Source organism: Hibiscus syriacus, unplaced genomic scaffold (assembly GCF_006381635.1).
Source record: "Hibiscus syriacus cultivar Baekdansim isolate YM2019G1 unplaced genomic scaffold, ASM638163v2 tig00111151_pilon, whole genome shotgun sequence".
In the NCBI taxonomy this organism is placed as follows: Eukaryota; Viridiplantae; Streptophyta; class Magnoliopsida; order Malvales; family Malvaceae; genus Hibiscus; species Hibiscus syriacus.
This window is the reverse complement of record NW_024062999.1, coordinates 875,222-897,284: the sequence shown is the minus strand read 5'-3', so window position 1 is coordinate 897,284 and position 22,063 is coordinate 875,222. Positions and strand designations below refer to the sequence as shown.

General features: G+C 35.4%; 2 protein-coding genes, 1 non-coding gene and 2 pseudogenes across 3 annotated transcripts in view; 3 read left to right on the top strand and 2 right to left on the bottom strand.

Moving 5' to 3' along the window:
• The window catches only part of LOC120154837 (TATA-box-binding protein-like), a 30,746-nt gene extending 25,337 nt beyond the window's left edge, over positions 1-5,409 (bottom strand). The window contains exons 1-2 of the mRNA XM_039166483.1: positions 5,398-5,409; positions 4,015-4,018 (exon numbers count right to left, since the gene is read on the bottom strand). The gene's annotated coding sequence lies outside the window, so the exon portion shown is untranslated. The remainder of the gene's footprint in view (positions 1-4,014; positions 4,019-5,397) is intronic.
• Positions 5,410-9,573: 4,164 nt separating this feature from the next.
• On the top strand, positions 9,574-11,583 carry LOC120154811 (annotated as a pseudogene).
• A 428-nt stretch (positions 11,584-12,011) lies between these two features.
• On the top strand, positions 12,012-17,049 carry LOC120154881 (receptor-like protein 46). Its single transcript, XM_039166520.1, is given in 5 exon segments — positions 12,012-12,137; positions 12,407-12,505; positions 12,935-13,004; positions 14,463-16,613; positions 16,616-17,049. Coding segments are annotated over 5 exon segments (2,799 nt in total). The 3' UTR covers positions 16,969-17,049.
• A 476-nt stretch (positions 17,050-17,525) lies between these two features.
• On the top strand, positions 17,526-17,688 carry LOC120154935. Its single transcript, XR_005518920.1, has one exon. It is a non-coding gene; the product is annotated as a U1 spliceosomal RNA (small nuclear RNA).
• Positions 17,689-19,130: 1,442 nt separating this feature from the next.
• Positions 19,131-21,606, bottom strand: LOC120154880 (annotated as a pseudogene).
• Positions 21,607-22,063: the final 457 nt, after the last annotated feature.

Below are 22,063 nucleotides of genomic sequence, written 5' to 3'. Positions count from 1 at the left end.
TTCATGGTAAAATATTACATTTTCCAAAATCAATGCATTATAATTTCATACTATGACATATCAATGTCATGTCAATTTATAAAAATATGACATAGTATCATACTGATATAAACAAGGTCAACTTATCACAAGTCTTCTTGATGATGTATAAAACATCCATGTATAATTTCATGCATGTATTGCACTCACATTGACACTTTATATCTTGCAAAATATATGTGCCTCACTATTGTCCACCATAAACCCTTTTTTTTATTTGACTTGCTTCGATCACAAATCAATCACGATCTGAATAAATCACAAATTCATAACGATTACATATGTTAGTATTGTACTAACATAAACACATTCCATATCAATTCCATGATATACTTGAACTCAATTTCCACCAAATATTTAAATACTTATTAATTCTTTTTAATCTTGTCACCAATTTTTCCAACTTAAATAAAATGGTCCTTCACCATTTTATCACTTATATTCTTAATACCAAAAATTCCAGCATAGTACATCAATTATATAACACTTACACAACAATCCCTCAATTTTCTAGAATTTACGAATTGATCTCCAACTTTTCAAAAATTACAAAATGGTCCTCAAATTTTTCTAAGACTTGTAGAATACTTCCTTCATCATTTCCAACCCATATATAATTTTCCATAATTTTTCTCACTCAAACAATCCATGACCAAAACTAAGAACAAGTTCTAGAAATATTAAACATGTTCTAATCATTATACATGCTTGAATATGAATCATCAACTACTTCACAAACATCAAGATCCATCATCAATTTCATGATCCTTTTTTATGAACACAACCTATAAAATTTGGGATCTTTGCACACCAACAAGATTATCATGCAATATTGGTACCAAATGATAGTGTTTTTCGTATATAACAATTTTCTATTTACAACTTACTCAAAATCCTAAGTAAATTGCTTGAAAATTGAGTTGAACGTTTTCTCTTACCTTAAGAGAAAACCCACGACTGATTTGGAGAAGAAGATGAGCAAGTGAAATGATATGTTGGGTGCATTTCATAGTATTTTACATTATATTCCACTTAAATGAATATAATATTCATTTAATTGGGATAAGACCAAATCACCCTTAATGAATCTTCTTATTTACCACAAAACCATGACAATTCATCCTTATCTTCTATCAAAGTCAAAGATGAATTATTTTGACTTTAATTTACGAAAAATCCCATAAATTTCCAAAAATTGCGTTTTAGTCACTAAATTCCACTGTTTTGGTTAAATCTGAAAAATTGCACATTTCCAAACCAAATTTCTTTGATCCAAAATATTAAAATAATATTTCTAACCATTTTATAACATCCTTCAAATTTTTGTAAACTTTCAATTCAATCTGAAAATATCGATTCCTTACCGAACTTTAATCATTTCTCATTTTTCGTTACTAAAATTCCAAATCTAAAATATGATTTTCATAAAACCCCACTCCCAAAAGTAAAATATCTATTAATGGAATAAAATTCTTTTTAGGAACTTTATCACTTAATTCCCTAAAATTTCTTCTAAGTTTTATACTTTGACCACCAAACTTTCAAAAGTTACATTTCGGTCACTAACCAAAATTTGGGGTATTACAAACACGCACTGCAATCGTCATGAAATTATGAAATGGTTATATATCCCTCTAGAGACAGAGATGACTAAAAAACCCTTAAAATGCTAATGATCGGAATAAAGTTGTTAGGTAAATTATCATCAATGTCATGATGATAAACTTTTCCTTTACATCCTAAGTTAGACGACAAGTTGAATAACGTCGGATGAAGGAGGGATGACCTCACCTGACTTCAACAAATTCGGTAGCTAGTAGCCGAGCTACTCCGATTGCCTTAGTGTAACATTAGTTAACGTGTGTTAAGATGTTAGCTTTGAAGGAAATACTTATAATAATAATAATAAGATAATAATAATAATATTAATTGTATGATAACCATAAGAGCCTTATGAGGTAATATTCATAAAACTTATGCCTTTGTTTGTCATTCAGGAAATAGTGAGGACAACTGAGTTACTTTAGCAGTAGGACGATCGTCTTGTATGCATATAATATCCGAATATGTCTAAATTAGTGTGATGACACTTTAAACGCTAGTTGGATGTTGTATTGACGGTATGTGATCCAGACACATTCCGAGTACTCTAGAGGAGTATACTAGCCTAACAAGGTATTAACGCTATGTGACCCAGACCTAGCTTAAGATACTTGTGAGGTGCCGATGCTAAGTGATATGGACCTCGCCTGAGGTACTTGGGATTGCCTAACAAAAGGATGGTATGTGACCCTGAGCTATACCATGATGCTTACTTGTTGTTGTGTGATTGTACCTGACATCTTTGTGATATCGGGTGATATTATTGTATGTTGTATAATGATGCATTATACCCTCATGCTTGTTTACTCATTATAGGAAGACACTGAGGTTAGAGACCTAGTATATATTTACTCATGGCGAGACCCTTAATAGAGACTAAGAGAAACATTAAACTTTCACTTAAGAGGTAGAGTTGGTGAACCTTAATTAGGTAGCACTTTATCTAGATCATGCATATACCTACTTCTTGGTACCATGTCTTTCACATGCTTGTGTTTATGAATTCTTATGTTGCTATAGATTAGCAATTATACTATTGGGCTATGTAAGCTCAGCCTTCAGATGTTTTCTGTTGGCAAGTTTCTAGTTTGGATCGTTCATAGAGCATCATTATAGCAGGACTTCCAACATCTCCGATAGAGTATTGTACTGTAGCTTTAGTGGGCATGTGTATTCATAGAACCTTACTTATGTATTTGAGTTATAAACTTCATGATGTATTATTTTTTTTAAATTATGTGTTATGGAGCTCCAGTTTTATAAATATTTTATAGCAATTCTTTATGTTGTATATATGATACCATTCCACGTGTTTGAAAAAAATTGAACATGTTTTGAAAATCAAGGGTTGTCTTGGTAGCCCAGTGTGATACTTTAGGCCCAATCGGGTTTATGGTGTTACAGTCTCATATAGTCGTCAAATATTAATCATAAATGGGGAACCCGATATCACATAAGCATCAGTAAAATTCCTACCAACATACAAATGATCTCTTAGTCATCACATAGACTTTGTGTAGATCATGGAGGGGAACCCAATGTCACATAAGCCTCTATATAATTTCCACTCGAATATAACAATGTCTTAATATCACAATAGCAATCAAGCCAAGCATTATGGATATCCATCAATCATCATCAATGTAATCACACATACATACAGTGGTGCCCATAAGCCATACACATCAAGCACTGTCACACAAGGGAAATTAAAGTAGCTTAACTATTCACTATTATAACTCATCACAATCAGGTGAGGTCATCCCCTTACTCGCTACTATGTCACTCGTTTTATCATTTAAAACATTAAACAAGGGTTTAATAACGTTTTTACATTTATTAGTTAGATCATATTATTTTGGTCATTTAACACTTAAAGGCGTTTGGTTATTTTCCCCTATAAAGGTGTCATTGGAGTTTTACGCTCCTATGATGATTACTATTACCGCTACTTATTTAGTGTATTATTTGCTAGCCCAACACCTAATTTGGGTTCATTAATCGTTAACGACTCTCTAATAACTCTCATCACACTTTTCCTCAATTTACACTTTAATTAAAATGACAACTTGTACGTTATCACCTTATCAATATTCACATGGTATACAATTTATGTATCACATTATTCATATGATACACCATCTCGCTTACAAGTATATCCTTCATAATGATCTATCATTCATAATTATTCGTTACGTATCCCTTTAAAAGTACTTTTAAAGTTTCTTACTTACTAAGGTTATTTTGGTAATTTGTACCACATAAAGGTATTTTGGTCATTTAGCACGCTCAAGAGCATTTATAGTCCTTTAATAACCTTTGGAATTGATCTCAAGCCTCTAGTATGGATACTAAACCTTTCAGTATGGATACCAAACTTTCTCTATAAATATCAATTCATCCGGTATGGATACCAGTTCATATGATATGGATACTAATCGACTGATATCGGTACCAAACCTTTAGTATCAATATTGTTATCCTCAATATTGATATTAAGGGACTAGTATCGATACCAGTTCATTCGATATCGTGGCTTAGAAAACCTAATTTTCATCCTGAATATGAATAATATCGATACTACAACCCATAATACCCAATAAGGCTTGAGAAACATTAAAAAACCTCGTAAACATCCTAGCTTGATCCCATATCATGTCCTAAAACATAAGAAAGTTATTTAGGATCATCTAGCACTATAAAAACACTAGGTTTACAATAAAAATGTCATTTAGGGCATAAATCAAGCAAGAACCCAAACATGTTCAAACACTCAAATCTCACCAAAACATCATGATTATGAAAGCTATAACATCACAAAAGATTAAAAATACACTAATTTTATTTTTTTTTAAAACGAGACTCATTAAAAACCACTTTTACCAATGCAAGGTTGGTGTCCTATAAGGGGAAAAGAGTAATGTTAGATATCAAAATGAAGCTCTTTTCCTCAACCACATTTGCTCTCACCTTCTTATTTGACCTAGGATGCTCCACCCACTTACTCTGGCAGAAAAGCTTTTGATTTACAGAATAATGTTGTTGGAAGCCTTAAGGATGAATTTGAAATCTAAGAGGAATTTGAAATCTAAGAGGAACATGAAATATGCTTAAAGAACTTACTTTGATATAATGAGCTTGTTGAATGAAGAAGGAACAAAAAAATGGAGAAAGAAGAAAATAAATAGAATAAATAAAAGTACTTCAGCTTTTGTAATAAACCCACGCCCAAGGCTGACCATAATCTTTAAAATCAGCCTTGATTTTCAATAATAGTGTAATCACACCTTTGATTCATTATATTTCCCCTTATATACAAGAATCCATTTTTAAGACCAAATGTGCCCAATTTGCATCTAATCAAGCCCACACTTAGCTCAACGACTTCAATTGTAAACTTTACACGATCCGTAAACCCTCTCGAGTTAATCTGAAGCTAAAACTCAAAATTCGGGGCATTACAGTTTGGGCACTTATTCTTATATCAGACCATTGATAATTGTAAATCAGAATCGAGCATCGTGAGAAAGCTATTTTTGGTTGCAAATTATGCATGCAAATTCAATTCGAGGGTCCAAAGCAAAGAAGATCATCATGCTAACAAGTAAGCGTTATCTTGATCAGTTAAGACAACTTCAAATCCAACCATGGGACATTTGAACAATGATAACGACCAAAACAAATGATAAAGAAGACTCGAATCGTGTTAGAATACATAGTAAAATGTCTCATAAAGACAACAGAAAAACGTAACACAAAGATAAAATTATTAAAAATTTAAAAAATAATAATAAAGAAAAAAATATGTAATATAAGAAATAAAGGAAAAATAATGAATATCGACTACCGACGACGAACATCAATACTAATATCATCAATCAGCTAACAAAGATGAATGAGAAAAAATAACTAACAACACCAGGAAAAGATAACAAATTAACAAATCTTTTATCCATTAATATTTGAAAAATTATAAAATAACTATTAAAATTTTAATTTAATTAAAAAATAAATATTACACCATTAACTATTGTTGTTTGACTTGTAGTCAGGAGAGATAACATGTCATGTCATGATAAATTAATAAATAATATTTTATTTATAGCTAATGTTTTATTTCTTTCATAATGATTAAACGTTGAATGATTCAAATATTGAATAATTTACAGGTTCTGTATGAATTAGCTCTAAATATGACATATTATTTGATAATGGCTCTGAATGATTCAGAATGTACTTGATACTGAATCTTTCAGCACTGTTTTGCTAAATCAGTCAACACTGAATCATTTAGATGTGAGAAACAAAAATGCTAAATACTGAACGGTTCAGCATTTAGTGCTGAATGATTACATTCAGAACCAAACAAACAACCCCTTAGTGTCCCATTTGTCATTTAATATTTTTTTAATATTTTTAAATAATAATTAAATAAATTATCTTTTAATGTTTTTTAAGATATACTGTTATGTTATTGTACTTGTTGTCAGCAATTGCGTGCCCAAAGTAGAGCTCTCTCTTTCCCTCTCTGTATTTCTCGAAAATTTTGAATTGAATCCGTGAATCTAAACCAAAGGATAATTGAATTTGAAGAATCCGCAATGGTCGCGCGGGACTTCAAAATAAACCACAATGATCTAAAATGTCAAAACTACCCCTGCCCCATATCCAGGGTAAATGTAGGGATGGGCATGGGATCCGAACTCGACGGGTTTCAGGTCGGGTTGGATTCGGCTTTATGGTAAAAAAATACCCGATCTGACCAGATTAAAAAAAATAATTTTACCTTATATATTTAGGAATAATTATAATAATACTCATATATATATATTTTTTCAATTAAATCATTGTTTTTATTGAATAAAATTAATATTTTTTTATTATTTCGGGTTGGGTTGTATCATATTCGAATTTTATCTCAAAAAATCAGGTCGGGTTTGGGTCGTGTGGAGGGTATATATTTTTCGGATCGGGTTGGGTAGTGTGAAGGATGTAAAATTTTCGTGTCGGGTCGGGTTGGCCGAAACTCGACCCATGCCCATCCCTAGGTAAACGACACATTGATGACTTTTTTTTCTCTTCCGGGTTCTAATGCTTTATCATGACTAATCTAGATTGACCCGAATCACATGTTTAGTTTTGGTATATGGGTCTTCCAATGGGGATTTCCTACATACATAAGACTCGAACTTGAGTCTCATTTAAGTGATATCAAATTGCTTACTACTCAACCAACCCTTTAATACTATTACTTCTTTTGTTTTACCTAAATATCACTACTAAAAAAATCTTTTTAAATTGATACCTATTTCTTATTAATTTTTTAAAATAATATTTTTGTTCCACATATAATAGAGTAAAAATATGTTCGATTATATGTGTCTATTAGAAGGTCTATTTTATTCTATATGACAATCTAATTAACAGATTTTAAAAGATATTTTAATTCATATGAAAGTCGCGACTCATAAAATATATATTTTAAGGGATTGTATTATAAAATACAAAAAATAATTTATTACAACTTTAAAGAAAACTATTTTTGATTTATAGAAGTAATAACAATTGTAAACTTAATTCAACTTGTTATAAAATCAAATAAAATTAAGATACAATATTATAATAAAAAAGTACAATATGATAAACAATAAAATATATATATATATCACTAACGACTTCTTTGTGAATGAGTTTAATAGTGCAATGGTCGTTGATTGTGTGTGATTTTTTTTTCGTATTAATTATTCTTTAACAGGATCATTATCATAACTATTTTTTGTCATTTTGACCGACTTTATATCTAACATGATCAACAACAATATGTCTTAATTGGACGGGTTCATACATCGATGCGTCTCAAGGAACTCATCTAATCATATAATGATAAATGACTTGTAAAAGATAATGAACATATATGTGTTTGGTCAACAATCACACCGTTACATGTGAAATATGAAAATATGAAAAATATTATTTACACAAATGATGTTATTGGTTAAATGGTGTTGTGAAAATAATATTGGCTTAAATAGGGTCTCACTGAAATTATTTTTTGGTATAATGTGAATGCTATAGTACCCATTGAAAGATGTCGGAAAAATAATGTGTCTTTTAAAAATCATCAGAAACGAGTGACCTAGCTAAGTCGCATTGCAGTCAGTGCGTCTCCATGCATCGTATTCACGACCATGCATCAAACTAATAAAAAGTGAGGAAAATCATATTCATGGCCAAGCACCAACAATACAAAATATATAAATTTAATTACAATGGGATGCTTGAGTGCAACGCGTCTCCAACAAAGATATATTCCGACCCTGACGCATAGAGTGTAATGCGACTCCTCCCTTACTTTAGCAATGACTCTATCGTAGCAAATAATTTTAATAGTATGTTATCTTATAGGTTTTCTCCCACGCCCAAAATATAATGTGTATTATAGTGACTTTAGTTTTTGTTTTATTTTAGTATTCGTTTAAAATTTAACATTAATTTTTGAAAAGATTAAAAGTTTAAGTACTAAAATAGACCAAAGTTGATGGTTTAAGTACTATACGCTTTAAGTTTTTAACGGCTGGATACTAAAATGAAAATAAATGAAAACTAAACGTTATATATAATTTTGATAAAATTAAAAGTTTAGATACTAAAACATATTAAACTTGATAGTTTAGATACTGAATATGTACCCCGTCAAAGAAGAAAAGGGAATGATGATAGTATTTGTTTGTTTGTTTTGTCTTTCTTTCTAGATTTGGAAAAAGAAAAAGAAAGGCAGAAAAGACAAGGAGTAGTGAATTGCAAGTTTGGACACGTGTATTTGTGATCTCTATCCATAAGATCTTCAAAAAAGAAAGGGTATAACCGTCAAAACAGACAACATTTCGTAGCGGGACGTACAAGATCGGGGACAGCGGTGGTATTTCGAAAACGATTTTGAATTTCAACGTGAAAAGGCGAAACGAGTTCCTCGATCTGTTTTCGGACAGCCCCTTGATATACGGGGTGTCCGGTCTACTCAAAATTAATTAACAAAATAAAAAAAACCTGGAATACGTGAAAGTCTCCTCATTTTTCACCTCCATGGCCAACCATCATCAACCACCCGGAATACGTAGACCCCAAAAACTGAATTAAAAAACAGTTCTTTTATTTTAAATTTCTCGGTTTGGTTTTTTATTAGTTCCCAGATTAAGAAACTCGTTTCAGATATGTTTCAAGATTCAACTTTGGTTGGAAACTAGAAAGATGACTTCTTTGCTTGTCGGGTGAAGAAGACGACTCGGAAGAGAGTTTATAGAAGAAACTGAAAGGTTGGTTCTTTTCTTTTGTTGGTTATTTTTATAGCTATTTAAGTTCACTCTGGTTGTTCTTGAGCAAAATCTGAAGGACCCCTTTTTGAACTTGGTTTTTTTAATAATTGTTTTATTATTTCAGGGTTCATTTTGCAGTTCTTGAGCAAAATCTGAAGTACCCTTTTTTATAAACTTGTTTTTTATAATTATTTAATCGTTTCGGAGTTCATTTTGCTGTTCTTGAGCCAAATCTGAACTACCCTATTTCATAAACTTGGTTTTTCGAAAGGGTTCTATCATTTCAGAGTTCATTTTGCGGTTCTTGAGCAAAATCTGAACTACCCTTTTTCATAAACTTGGTTTTTTAATTGTATAATAGGAAAAACTCATGTTAGGTTTCCAGATCAAGGTCTTATTTTGTTTTAGGTTCATAGGAAAATGTAGGGAACTAGTGGAACATCATAAATTTAAACTTGGTTTTCTTCTTTTAGTTTGTATTAATCTAGTGAGTAGATTTTCTCAGAAATGAGTGTAATTTCTGGTTTATTGTCCTTTTTTTCTCAGATTCCTCGGTATTTAAGTTAGGATATTGAGATACTCAACTTTCAGGGGACTCTTATGTTTTTTCAGGTAAATGATGGGTAGAAATCTTAGCCCGATATTGCGTCAAGAATTGGCAAACTTGACAAAGATGCCGACAGCCGGAAATCTGCAATGAAAGCACTGAAATCATATGTGAGAGACTTGGATTCGAAGGAGATACCGGTGTTCCTTGCTCAAGTTTCCGAGACGAAAGAAACCGGGTGTGTGTCGGGTGAATACCCATTTCGCTCTATGAAGTTCTTGCACGGGTTCATGGTGTGAAGATTGTTCCTCAGATCGATAGCATAATGTCTACCATTATCAAGACATTAGCTTCCAGTGCAGGCTCTTTTCCTCTACAACAAGCCTGCTCGAAGGTGGTTCCTGCCATTGCAAGATATGGGATTGATCCTACCACTCCAGCAGATAAGAAGAGGCATATAATTCACTCGCTTTGTAATCCTCTTTCGGAATCTCTTTTAGGTTCCCAAGAAAGCTTGAGCTCGGGAGCTGCCCTTTGCTTGAAGGCGCTTGTAGAGTCCGATAACTGGAGTTTGCTTCCGATGACATGGTCACCAATGTTTGTCAAAATGTAGCTGGTGCTTTGGATGAGAAGTCTCAAACAAATGCACATATGGGGCTGGTTATGGCTTTGGCTAAGCAGAATGCTCTGATTTGTTGAAGCATATGCTCGATTGTTAATAAAATCTGGGTTGAGAATATCGAATGCGGGGCTTGCAGAAGGCAATTCTCAGAACGGTTTTCCGCAATACAAATGATAAATTTCTTGATGAAGTGGTTGGATCCAAGGAGCATACACTCTGAGGTAGGCTGATTATAGAAGAGATGGAGAAGTGTCAATCTGATCAGATGGCTTATGTTAAAGGGGCAGCTTATGAAGCTTCTCAATCTGCAAAGAAAATAGCGCAAGAAAGGGTCAAAAATTGAGAACAGTTGTGGTTCGGTTACTGGATCAAATTTTGGTAGGAGAGATCTCAACCAAAGGAGGAACATAGGCACAACTAGTGAGAATCTCCTGCAACCGCTTCACCTGAATCACAGACGCTCGATTCCTTTATGGAATATGACTCATTGCTTGAGTCACCAATTTCAATGACTCAAATTTCTTGCAACATGGAATATGATCAAAGGAGTGTGAATCGGAAGCTTTGGAGATACGAAAATGGAGGTGTAGATGTATCGCTTAAAGATGGTTTGTTCTCTGCGGTTGCTAACGGAGGTTCATATGCAATTCACCTTCTGACCTTCTCAGCAATCATGGATCCGAGTTAACGGACGAACTTTCGGGATTCTTGCATAGGAGTCCTAGAAATGGGGTAGCAAGAAGTGCCACTCCCAGTCCTCAGGTAAAATTCTCTACATTGTTTATGTAGATTTGGCCCTCTTATTTGTTTGTTTAAACTGCATTTGCATTGCTACATTTTGTTCTTCAGAGGTCACGGTCACAGATTAACGTTGACAACCTCTTTACGACTCCAAGGAGACTCATCTGTTCTCTCCAAGATCCAAACGAGTTGAACTCGGGCTACTCTGAGAAACAATACAGGAGGTTCAGAAGTCCTGCTCAGAAAATTTTGGATCCAGTCCAACCACAAGCCGCAATAGTTATCAGCGTGGTACTATCAATAAGGTCAAAAGCAAAGCCCGTTCATACAGTGATGACGAAAACCAAGGCATATCTGAATCTGTGTCATCGACCGATGATAGTCCTGCCGAGCTTGATGTCCGAGGGCCTAATGTTGCTGATCTTGTGAACAAGAAAGAATGTCTCGAGTTTCGAAACGATAAAGTACGTTCAAAGACGGCTTATAAAATGTTTTTTGGCCTCCTTTGATTGTAATTGTAGCCCTCACTTCTTTGTTGTTGACTGAAGTTGAGGATGAAAGCTTCTATATTGTTCCAACTTAGATCCCTGTACTGTGTTTGTATCGAACACTTTTCAGTCCCTAGTGAATTAGGAACGGTGTTAGGAAGAATGTTGGAAAACAGGTTTCTCAATGCCCCTTTTCCGTAGCAGTTTTTTCACTGTTAATGAACAAAATCTTTGGTTGTTCCATTTATGTGCTTGGTATCATGGCTAGGGTGTAATCGAGCTGAGCTAAGTCCGAACAATTACAGGCTCGAGCTTATTCAAAACTCGGCACTCAATATTGGTTCGAATTCTATCAGACAACAATTTTCAAATTTGAATTCAACTTGAGACATAATCAAACTTGACTATACTTGTTTATCAACTTTTCTGAGTCGAACTGGAATAGCTTCAGTGTCGCATTTATACTGAGAAGGTGATTATTGCACTCAATACTGAAAATAATGACCCCTTTTCTTTCACAAGCATGAAAGTTTATAATTTGCCAGAAACGCATGGAAGTTTACATGATGAGTATAAAAGCATGCTCAATGATGATTTACAGAAAGCATCCGCCATTGGAATTATATATAATTACAAGTTGTCATACTCAAACTTTTACCATGTTTCCCTGTGTAACACAGGCAATCACCATTGAAGCTTTACAAGGAACCAGGGCCGGATCGAAGATTCAGATTTCACTGCTCAAGATGGACATGAGAGTTCGAAATTCGATGACAACAGATAATGTCTGCAGTAGCCCCAGGCCTTTGATGTATAAAGCGCGCTCAGGGATGAATTACAGACGTCAAAAACAATAAAAGGTAATAGAATCAACGATCATCAATGCTCAAATCATTAGTTACTCGTAAAAGCATGGTGCAAACCTTGATCATCGCTTTAGCATAATCACTGATGAGCTCATGCATGTACAAGCTGATCCAAATAAGCTCTTATGCATTTTGTATAAGCTCCTCTTGCTGAGACTTGCCTGCTAAAACTAAAATCTTCATTGCAGACCCGAAAGTTCACCGAATATCGAGAAGGCATCAATGGAAACAAAGGGATTGTCCAAATGACTAATAAAGTTCTCCTTGTTGCTGTTAGTCAGTTGAAGGTTCTGGTTTTTAACAACTAGTTTTTTTTTTTACCATCCTTGCACCCTTTTACTGCAGGTTCTTTGTTCAGCTCATTTGAACCATCTATACTCCTTTTTCCATAAACGTGACCCTATCTTTGTTGTTGTTACCAACATTATAGCACCTTTGTCCTTTCTTCCAGGCATAGTAGCCACATGATCCGAAAGCAGAACCCCCTCTAATGGCGCCTCCCTACTGACAGTAGGCCATGTTGTTAGTGTGCAAGTGGTCCAGGTATCCAAGTGCTTGGACTACACTTGACGATGGTCGTCCATTGTGCAAATTCTGCCAAGTGTCCGCCAAGTGTTGCTCGTCTCTTTATCATCGAAGCTCGACCTCTTGCTTCAATGAGTTCATATTTTCGAATACCTGATGATAGTCTGCTGTTACTGTTGTTCTTGTTGCAGGAAAAATGGGCGAAGAACCCATTGCATCGATTTGTTACGGGCGGACAGTCTGCACATTCTGGTGTACATTGTGACAGTCCAAAATGAACAAAGAATGTTAAAAAATCTGAAGCTGTGAGGAATTTTTGATCTTCATATGTGAATGTAAGACGTGGGTAGAAAAAGAAGAAAATTGGTACAATTTGAGAACCTCTGAGTAATGGCAGCCATTTGTTTAATCATATGATGCTTTGAATCCAATAGTACATCTTGTAATGATCTAATTGTTTGTTTTCCTTTTTAAATTATAGTTTACTGAATTATCTCAAATTTAAATGGACTAAAATAAAATGTTGAAGGGTTTTCCAGGAAATTTCCTGATGGAAACACATTTGTGGAATGCATAAATAATGTAAAAAAAATGCCCCTAATGTTTGACTAAATAGTTAGTCTGGCTCTTATTCTTTTTTTTCTGGGGAGGATTTTGACCCTAATGTTTCATTTTAGTGGCAAAAAGGTCCCTATGTAGATAGTTAGTCAATAAACGGTTAACGCTTCAAAATAGGGGTATTTTTATCATAAATTGAAACGTTGAGGTCCAAAATAATCTGAAAAAAGAATAAGAGCCAAAGTGACTATTCGATCAAACGTTAGGGACCTTTTTCCCATAAAATGAAATGTTGAGGTCAAAATGTTCCAAAATAAATATATGCCAAAATAACTATTTTAATATATATTATGGGCTTTTTTTTTGGCATTTTGCCTTTGAAGAAAACCTATTTAAATAGGGAATACTATATTTGTTGATCTTCACAATTATGTCTTCACAATAAAAACAAATGATATAAACTTTGACTATCCTATTCTTTATACCAAAATTTTGCTATGATTCAACGAGCTGATTGTTGCGGAAGACGGCTATCGGATAGAGCAAAATCGTAACTGATAATTTAAGAAAATAAAAATGAAGATAAAAGAGACACAAAATTTACGTGGAAAATCCCTAAAATATTTAGGGTAAAAACCACGGGCAACAGTAAAAGAATTTTACTATGAGAAAATAGGAATTACAACCTCTCTCGATCTACCAAGGAGAAAACAATGATAATTCTCTCTAGATAAAAAAGGAGAAAACAACTCTCAAGAAACTCTCTAAAATCTCTCTAGTATTGGAAGAAAGCTAGAATGCTTTGGAATGGTTTTGAAGCTAAATGAGCTAGAATATTTATAGTTGAAACCTAAGGACTAATTTATAAATACCATAAAATTTAGTGACTAAATTAAATTATCCCATTTTTTATATTTTCAATAAAAGGGGTCATGCACCTTTCGGTGCATTAATTTAGGCACCTTTCGGTGCTAGTCAACACTGATAATGACTAAAAATTATGAATAATCTGACTAATTCCAACTTACCTTCATCATCACTCTATGACTATAATTTATTCCTTCCCACTGGAAAAAATGAAATTTCTCTTCACTTTCCCATCAATATTTTACATTACGAGCAAAGACTCACCCTTTGACTACCATGTATGAACCAGTGTAGTTACTTCCTCCTTTAAAAGTAGCAACCAGAAGCAGATTAAGTGGAAAAAAAGTAAACGTCAAAAAGCTAAAAGATGGCAAATTTTAGCTTACTTTCTAAATCATGGTATAGTTTTTGTTCTAAGTCTCAGCTTCATTGGTTCCTTTCCATGCCTACATGAGCAACGAGATGCTCTCCTGGAGTTCAAGGATTTTCTAGTTCAAGATTCGACGAGGGACGACAACTCGACAGATTTGGTTCTTGGTGGCTTGGAAACATGGAATTCCAGTTCAGAATGTTGTCAATGGGCTCTGGTGGAATGTGGTTCCAGTTCATCTTCACAACATGTGATTGGTCTGAATCTATCCAGTGTTTTTCCTACACTAGGAAAGACTTCAGATGTTTTGGCACCGATTTTCTGGATCAAGACCTTGACGTCGCTCGACGTTTCCTACAATTCCATTCAAGGTGCAATTCCGGGGATTGGACTGCGAAATTTGAGTGAACTGGTGCATCTTGACATGAGAGGAAATAGCTTCAATGGTTCAATTCCTCTGCAGTTGTTTAATTTGACTAATCTGGAATTCCTTGATCTCAGTGACAATATGATCGAAGGAGGGTTACCTAATGATTTTGTTGGTCTTAAAAGTTTGAAACAGTTGAGCTTGGATGCCAACTTCATTCATGGAGAGCTTCCTGAAGAGTTTGGAAGCCTCGCTGAACTGAGGAAGTTGACGGTTTCCAGCAACCGAATATCCGGTAGGATTCCATTGTCGATATTGCAGCTCGCAAAGCTTGAAGTTCTGATCCTGCAGAACAATACACTTTCCATGGAGATACCACTTGGCATTGGGAACTTGGTGAATCTAACAACTCTAGACTTGAGCAAGAATCTTTTGAGTGGCGAAATCCCGTCGTCTGTTCGGAAGCTGAGGAAGCTGGAGACACTTCAGCTGGAGAACAATATGCTGTCTGATGGGATCCCAGCATGGCTATTTGAACTCAAGGAGTTGAAGAAGCTGCACCTTGGAGGAAACAGATTAGCATGGAACAACAGTCTCAAGATCGAGCCGATGTGTAAGTTGTCTTCATTATCATTGAGATCTTGCAGTGTTAGAGGGGAGATTCCTAGATGGATCTCCAATCAAACTGATCTTATTTTCTTGGACTTGAGTGAGAATGATCTTGAAGGAGAGTTCCCCCTGTGGTTAGCAGCTGAAAGAAGCCTTGGAACAATTATTCTATCAGATAACAAGCTCTCAGGCTCTTTGCCACCTCAGTTGTTTCAATCTCGAAATCTATCGATCCTCGTGTTGTCGAGAAACAAGTTTTCTGGCGAATTGCCAGAAATCAATACTACTTCAATAATGATACTCATGCTCTAAGGAAACAAGTTTTCAGGGCTAGTGCCAAAATCCATCTCAAATATCTACAGGTTATTACTGCTGGACTTGTCAAACAATAGCTTTTCTGGCAGTGAATTTCCAGCATTTGGACCAAATAGCTTAATTGCTTATGTTGATATTTCTTCCAACAATTTCTCTGGTAAAGTTCCTGTGGATTTTGGACTCTTCACCTCGATGCTTTCGTTAAGTCAAAATGGCTTTTCTGGTCCGTTGCCTGAAAATTTTAGCAATTTGACCATGCTTGAACACCTTGATCTTCATGACAACAATATCAGTGGTGAATTCCCAGCTTTCTTCTCTCAATTGTCCTCTCTTCAAGTACTTAATCTTAGGAACAATTCCATTGATGGATTGATCTCCAATGATCTGTCGAGTCTTAGCAGTCTCCGAATCCTCGACCTCTCCAACAACAACCTCAATGGTGAAATTCCTCAAAGCTTGGGAAATCTTACAGGGATGATTGACACACCAGATGTTCCAGTAGCACTTTCTGACTTCTTCAATTTTCCTGTTGAAATCCATGACTTGATAGTGAACTGGAAGAAATCAAAGCAAGGCCTCTCGATCCGAAACCGTGATATCTATACTTTCCTGGACTTGTCAAAGAACCAGTTATCAGGAGGAATTCCACATTCATTAGGTGGTCTCAAAAGTTTGAAGCTACTTAACCTTTCACTCAATGAATTTTCTGGCAAAATTCCAATGAGTATTGGTGATCTGCAGAGTCTTGAGACCCTGGATTTGTCACACAATAACCTTACCGGTGAATACCAGGAACAATTTCCGAGCTCCAGGAGCTAAATTATTTAGACTTGAGCAACAACGAACTTAGTGGAAAGATTCCTGAAGGTCCTCAAATGGATAGGCTGGTCGATCTTTGGATTTATGCCAATAACAGTGGCTTGTGTGGGGTGCAAATTCAGGTTCCTTGTGAAGAAGATTCGGTTCCACCAGGGTTACCATCGATGAAGAAACAGGAAACAATGTTTTCATGGGTAGCTGCAGCAATTGGCTACCCTACTGGGTTCTTGTGTTCAACTGCAGTGATGTATGTTATCGGTTATTTCAACTGTGCACCATCACGTCGTCATCGGGGACGTCGTACTTCTCCAAGGAGATGATTGATTCAAAGTTCCGAATTGAACTTCGCCGTGTTAGCCAAAGATTACGAGCTATATCCTAGTTATATATTTCCCAGAGTGCTTGGGATGTAAGCACTTTTCATCAGAATTATAAGAATGACGGTGTCCTCATTAATCTGTTTCACAATTATAAGAATGAGCCTAAATAGTTGATTTATGGAACTGACTCACCGAAACAATATGAACGAAATGAATCCGTTCTTTGTAGCTAAAGTGTACAGTTTAGTACAAAAACCCTCCAACTCCATTGGGGAAAGCTTTTGCAGACTCTGATATCTAACTTAAATTATGACCATTCAAAAGGGAATCCATGTCTGATTTACAACCATTTTTGGGAGAAAGAAACAAGGACACAGATTATTATGTTCAGGAGTTTAGTATATTCATTGTAAATCCGTTGTTGCTTCACTCAGCCTCACCAACTCACCAGTTGGTTGGAAAATTCAAACCCAGAAGACTAATCCGACATGGACTGAGGAAGTGAACAGACAAGGAGCTGGACTGTATAAATAAGAGGCAACTGGCGTCATAGCAACATACTTACCTGGACGGGGTCAATGGGCGATCAACAAGACTCATGGCCTAGGTTAGTGACCTCCATTGCACTTGGGAGGGGCACTAGCTTAAGGTCTCCCCATAGTGGGAGAGCCTACGTCATAATTTGTGGCAGTGGGAGGGGTCCTCACCTAAGGTCTCCCCATAGAGATTTGCATGATGACATTGGGTTGGGTTTTTAGTTAATTATATTTTTTATTCGAGTTCGAAAATTTTATATCCTTCATACAATTGGAAATTATATATCTACCACTCGATTTCTCCTCTAATTTTGATTCAACTTGAATTTTTAAAAATTAAAAAATAATATATTTTTTTAAAGATATTATATTATTATCATCGGTTCGGATTGAAGTTTTTCACCCTCGAACCCAATCTAATCCGACGTCACCTTTTGAAAAATTGGTCTAACCTGACTCGAATTTTTATTTTTTTTAAATCGATCGTATCAGGTCAGGTTGGGTTGCTATAGTGGGAGAGGGTGCGTCATAACTTGTTGTTGCGGGCCCCTCACCAATATTTCAGTTTCTTTTTCACTGTACTTTGACATAGTATTTAATAAATTAAATATTAATTAAAATTATATAATATTTATAATTATATATTTATTAAATTATAATTCGAAAAAATAATTCCATTGTGTAATGAAATTTGTATTTTTTAATAAATTAAATATTATCTAAATTATCTACTAATATATTCATAATATTATTTTTTAAAAGAATAAGAGATTATGAATTAAGTGTTATGATAGTATAGATATTTATAGAGTAATTTAAAGAACAAATAAAATAAAATAGAAAATTAAAAAACTTATAGTGTAAGAGAAATTGAAGTTGTACATGAATTGTGCATGAAAAAATCAAAGATAATCACAAAATAATAAATTAAATAATCAAAGAAATTGAAGTTGTACATGAATAAAGTCGATTTTTTTCACCTTATCAACTAATTAAAGAAGCTTCGCGACACGGGTCGATCCGAATTAGTCCGGATTAGAAGTTCACATCAAATCCCACATTAATGAAACTTCATTTGGGGACACAAAAAGGTGCTAATAAGACAGCAAATGAAATCCATTAATCTTATCATAGTAACGAGACCTCTTTTGGAACAAAACTGGTGCTCATAAAGGCAGCAAATAACAATGACACTTGTTCTACTGCAATGGAGTAAACCAAAAATCATGGTTCTCACAATAGCCTATCCCATCTTTTATTCAGATCCGCATAGACATAGCCTCTTACACTTCCCAACCTCGGGTAACAGTCGCTCGTGCGACGCGGTTAACCCCGAGGGTAAACGCTCCCATTCGGAGGTCACAGTTGTGAATACGGCACATCTCTTTAACATCTTTGAATGTTTTGGTCATGTATGTCTTTAGCTCATTGTTCACCTACTCCTCATCCTTTGAAGCCTTGAATGTTCTACAACATGAAAAAAATGTGACCTATTGATTATTTATGTGGTTCTAGTGTGAAGAATGGTAATGGAAATGAGGAGTGGTATGTGACATGTACCTGCACCCACTCGAAGTAACTAACGGTCACTCCTCCGGAGTTCGAGTATATGTCAGGGATGATAACGACCCCTTTCTTCGATTAGATCTGCATGTGAAGAATGAGAGGAAATGAGACCGTTTGCACATGTTTTTAGCTACTCGAAGTTGCAAATTCGGATAACGAACACTAACCTTGTCGGCCTCGGGATCAGTAGGATGATTAGTAGCTTTGATAATGAACTTGGCTTTAATATCCTTTGCATTTTACCTTAAAGATCAAAAGGACAACATTTAGTTTCAAATATCAAACTGATTTGCAGGAAATGAAATGTAAAATGAGGGGTTAAACCTATTGATGATGCCTCCGAGTGCTGCCGGGATGAGTATGTCGCAGTCTTCGATGAGGACTAACTTAGAATCCAAAGAATCCCCGCCATAGAATCCTTTGACACCCTTGTTTTCTTTGACATGATTGAGTAGGCTGGAATGTCAAAGCCTTTTCCGTTCTTTATGGCTCATGTGACATCACTTACAACAACAATCTTCCCACCCTTCTCATGGATGAGTCTTGCAACCCAGGAACCAACATTTCCAAAGCCCTGAAATGGAATTTTTGCTACATTTTAAGTGTGTCCATGTCAGAATTTAAGTTTTTCGGGCATCGAAGGTGCACCTGTATGACTAATTTTTGTCCGGTGATGGCCTTTCCATGTTCATTAAGAAGTGCCTCGGTGGCAAAGAAGACTCCTCTGCCGGTAGCTGCGTCTCTGCCTAGTGATCCTCCAAGATCCTAAATGATAACAACTTGAATCAAAACGAAAAAAAGAGTTACGAACTTGAATGTTCTACCTTGTTTTGGACATGCTTACCGTCGGTTTTCCAGTGACTACAGCTGGTGAATAGCCGTGGAATTTGGAGTACTCATCTAGTATCCATGCCATTGTCTGTTTAACCAACAGAAAATGTTACATTCATCTATTTCTAAACACTTTTCGAACGCTAGAACCAACTAGGTAGAAAGAAAACTTGAATGAAACGAGATTTTCGATACATGTACAAGTTGTACCTGTGGACCTGTACCCATATCAGGCGCTGGAACATCTCTGTGAATCCCAATCAGGTCATGTATCTTCTGTGTGAAAACTCGAGTAAGCCGTTCGAGCTCCGATAAACTCAACTCTCCCGGATCACATCCGATCCCGCCTTTCGCACCACCGTACGGGATGTTAGCAACCGCAGTCTTCCATGTCATTAGCTGTGCTAAAGCATTCACTTCATCCGGCTCAACCCCAGGGTGATATCTGATTCCTCCTTTCATGGGGCCTCTTGCATTGTCATGCTGAACCCTGAACCCGACATAAGTCGTCAATGTGCCATCATCTCTTGGCACGGTGCATTCGACCTGCGAAACACGGCACAATTAAAGTGTACATGCAGATCTCAAGAGAATAACAGACATAAAAAAATGGAGAAACAAAGAGAAATTTAGACACCTTGATTTCCTGAAAGGGATTAGCAAACTCTTTCCAAGCTTAGAGTCCAATCCAAGAAGCCTGGATGCATGCTTAAAGTTTCTGTTGGTAGCTGCTAATGCATTCATTGTTTGTTCTTGGGATTGAACACTTGAAGAACTTGATAATTTCAATTAGTACTGAGCAATGTTCAGATTGAGATGGGAATTTGGTTATTTAAAGTGATTAATTATGTGGAGCTGTGGTGATTAAGAGCTGGAAATCTTATATGTGTAACCGAGTCATAGCACAATCATGAGGAAGATAAGATCAATAAGCAAATAAGGTAAGGTATATTACAAGACATTTAAGATCAATAATAAGAGAGCTAAATGTTTGAGCGGCTATAGTTATCTTTTGAGAGATACAAATGATTGTACAGGTATTCAAAACCGAGTATCTGCATTTTTGGGTACCCGAAGTACTGGATATCCTCTAGTTGTCCCTTTCCTTTTTTAAAAGACAACTAGCAGAAGGAGGAAAAAATACCTCATTTTATTGATATTTCATAAATACAACAGTAAACCTTTACATAACATCAGAAAAGGATGTCCTAAAAAGATGCAGGAACATCTTATAAAACAACAAACAATCACCCAATCCCTTCTTTAGCTAACTTATCAGCCTCCCAATTACAACCCCTAGAAATTAACTTCACTAACAACGCCCTAGACAGTACATAAGACTCAATCTCCGTAATTAAATTACTAAAGTACACAGGGGCACTGGATCCATTTTTACAGTCACTTTCCAGCATCAATCTACCTTTAGTAGCTCAAACTGAGGAATAGAAAATTTCAGTAGCTTTCCTAATAGCCTTCAACTCTGCTAATGGGGGAGGACCATGTCTAACACTCTCTGAAAACGACGCTAGAACGAAGCCATTTGAATTTTTAAGAATACCCCTATGCCACCAGCCATCCCATCTCTTCTAACAGCACCATCTACATTAAACTTGTAGAAGTCAACAGGGGGAGGGAGCCATTTATGTACAACCCTATTCGGAACTTTTGAACACTTGAAACCATCTGCTAAAGAAGGATCAACCATTAATGAGTCCACCGAAATCGACACTTGATGGATTTGGAAGTTTGCAAATGAGAAAGACACCTTGTGGAAAAACTTGATTTGTAGCAAACACAATGTAGACAGTTTGACTATGTTTGTAAGTAGGGTGTATTCTCCCCAAGACTCTTGGATATGGAAAGGAATTGTCAGTAGCTTCTTAAAGAATGATTCGGCTGGAGAGAGTTTAAGATCTCATTCTAGGTTCCAAGTGGGGAATGTTAAGTCAATATCCTTTTGGAATGATGTTTGGGTAGACAATACCTCTTTGAAAATTCAATTTCCTAGAATTTTTGCATTGTCTTCAAATAAATCGGGTAATGTGGTCGACTTTGGTTGTTATGATTCTAATGGTTGGTCTTGAAATATACAAACAAGAAGAAATTTGTGTGAATGGGAATTGGAACAATGGTTAGAACTAATGATTAAATTGAACAACATA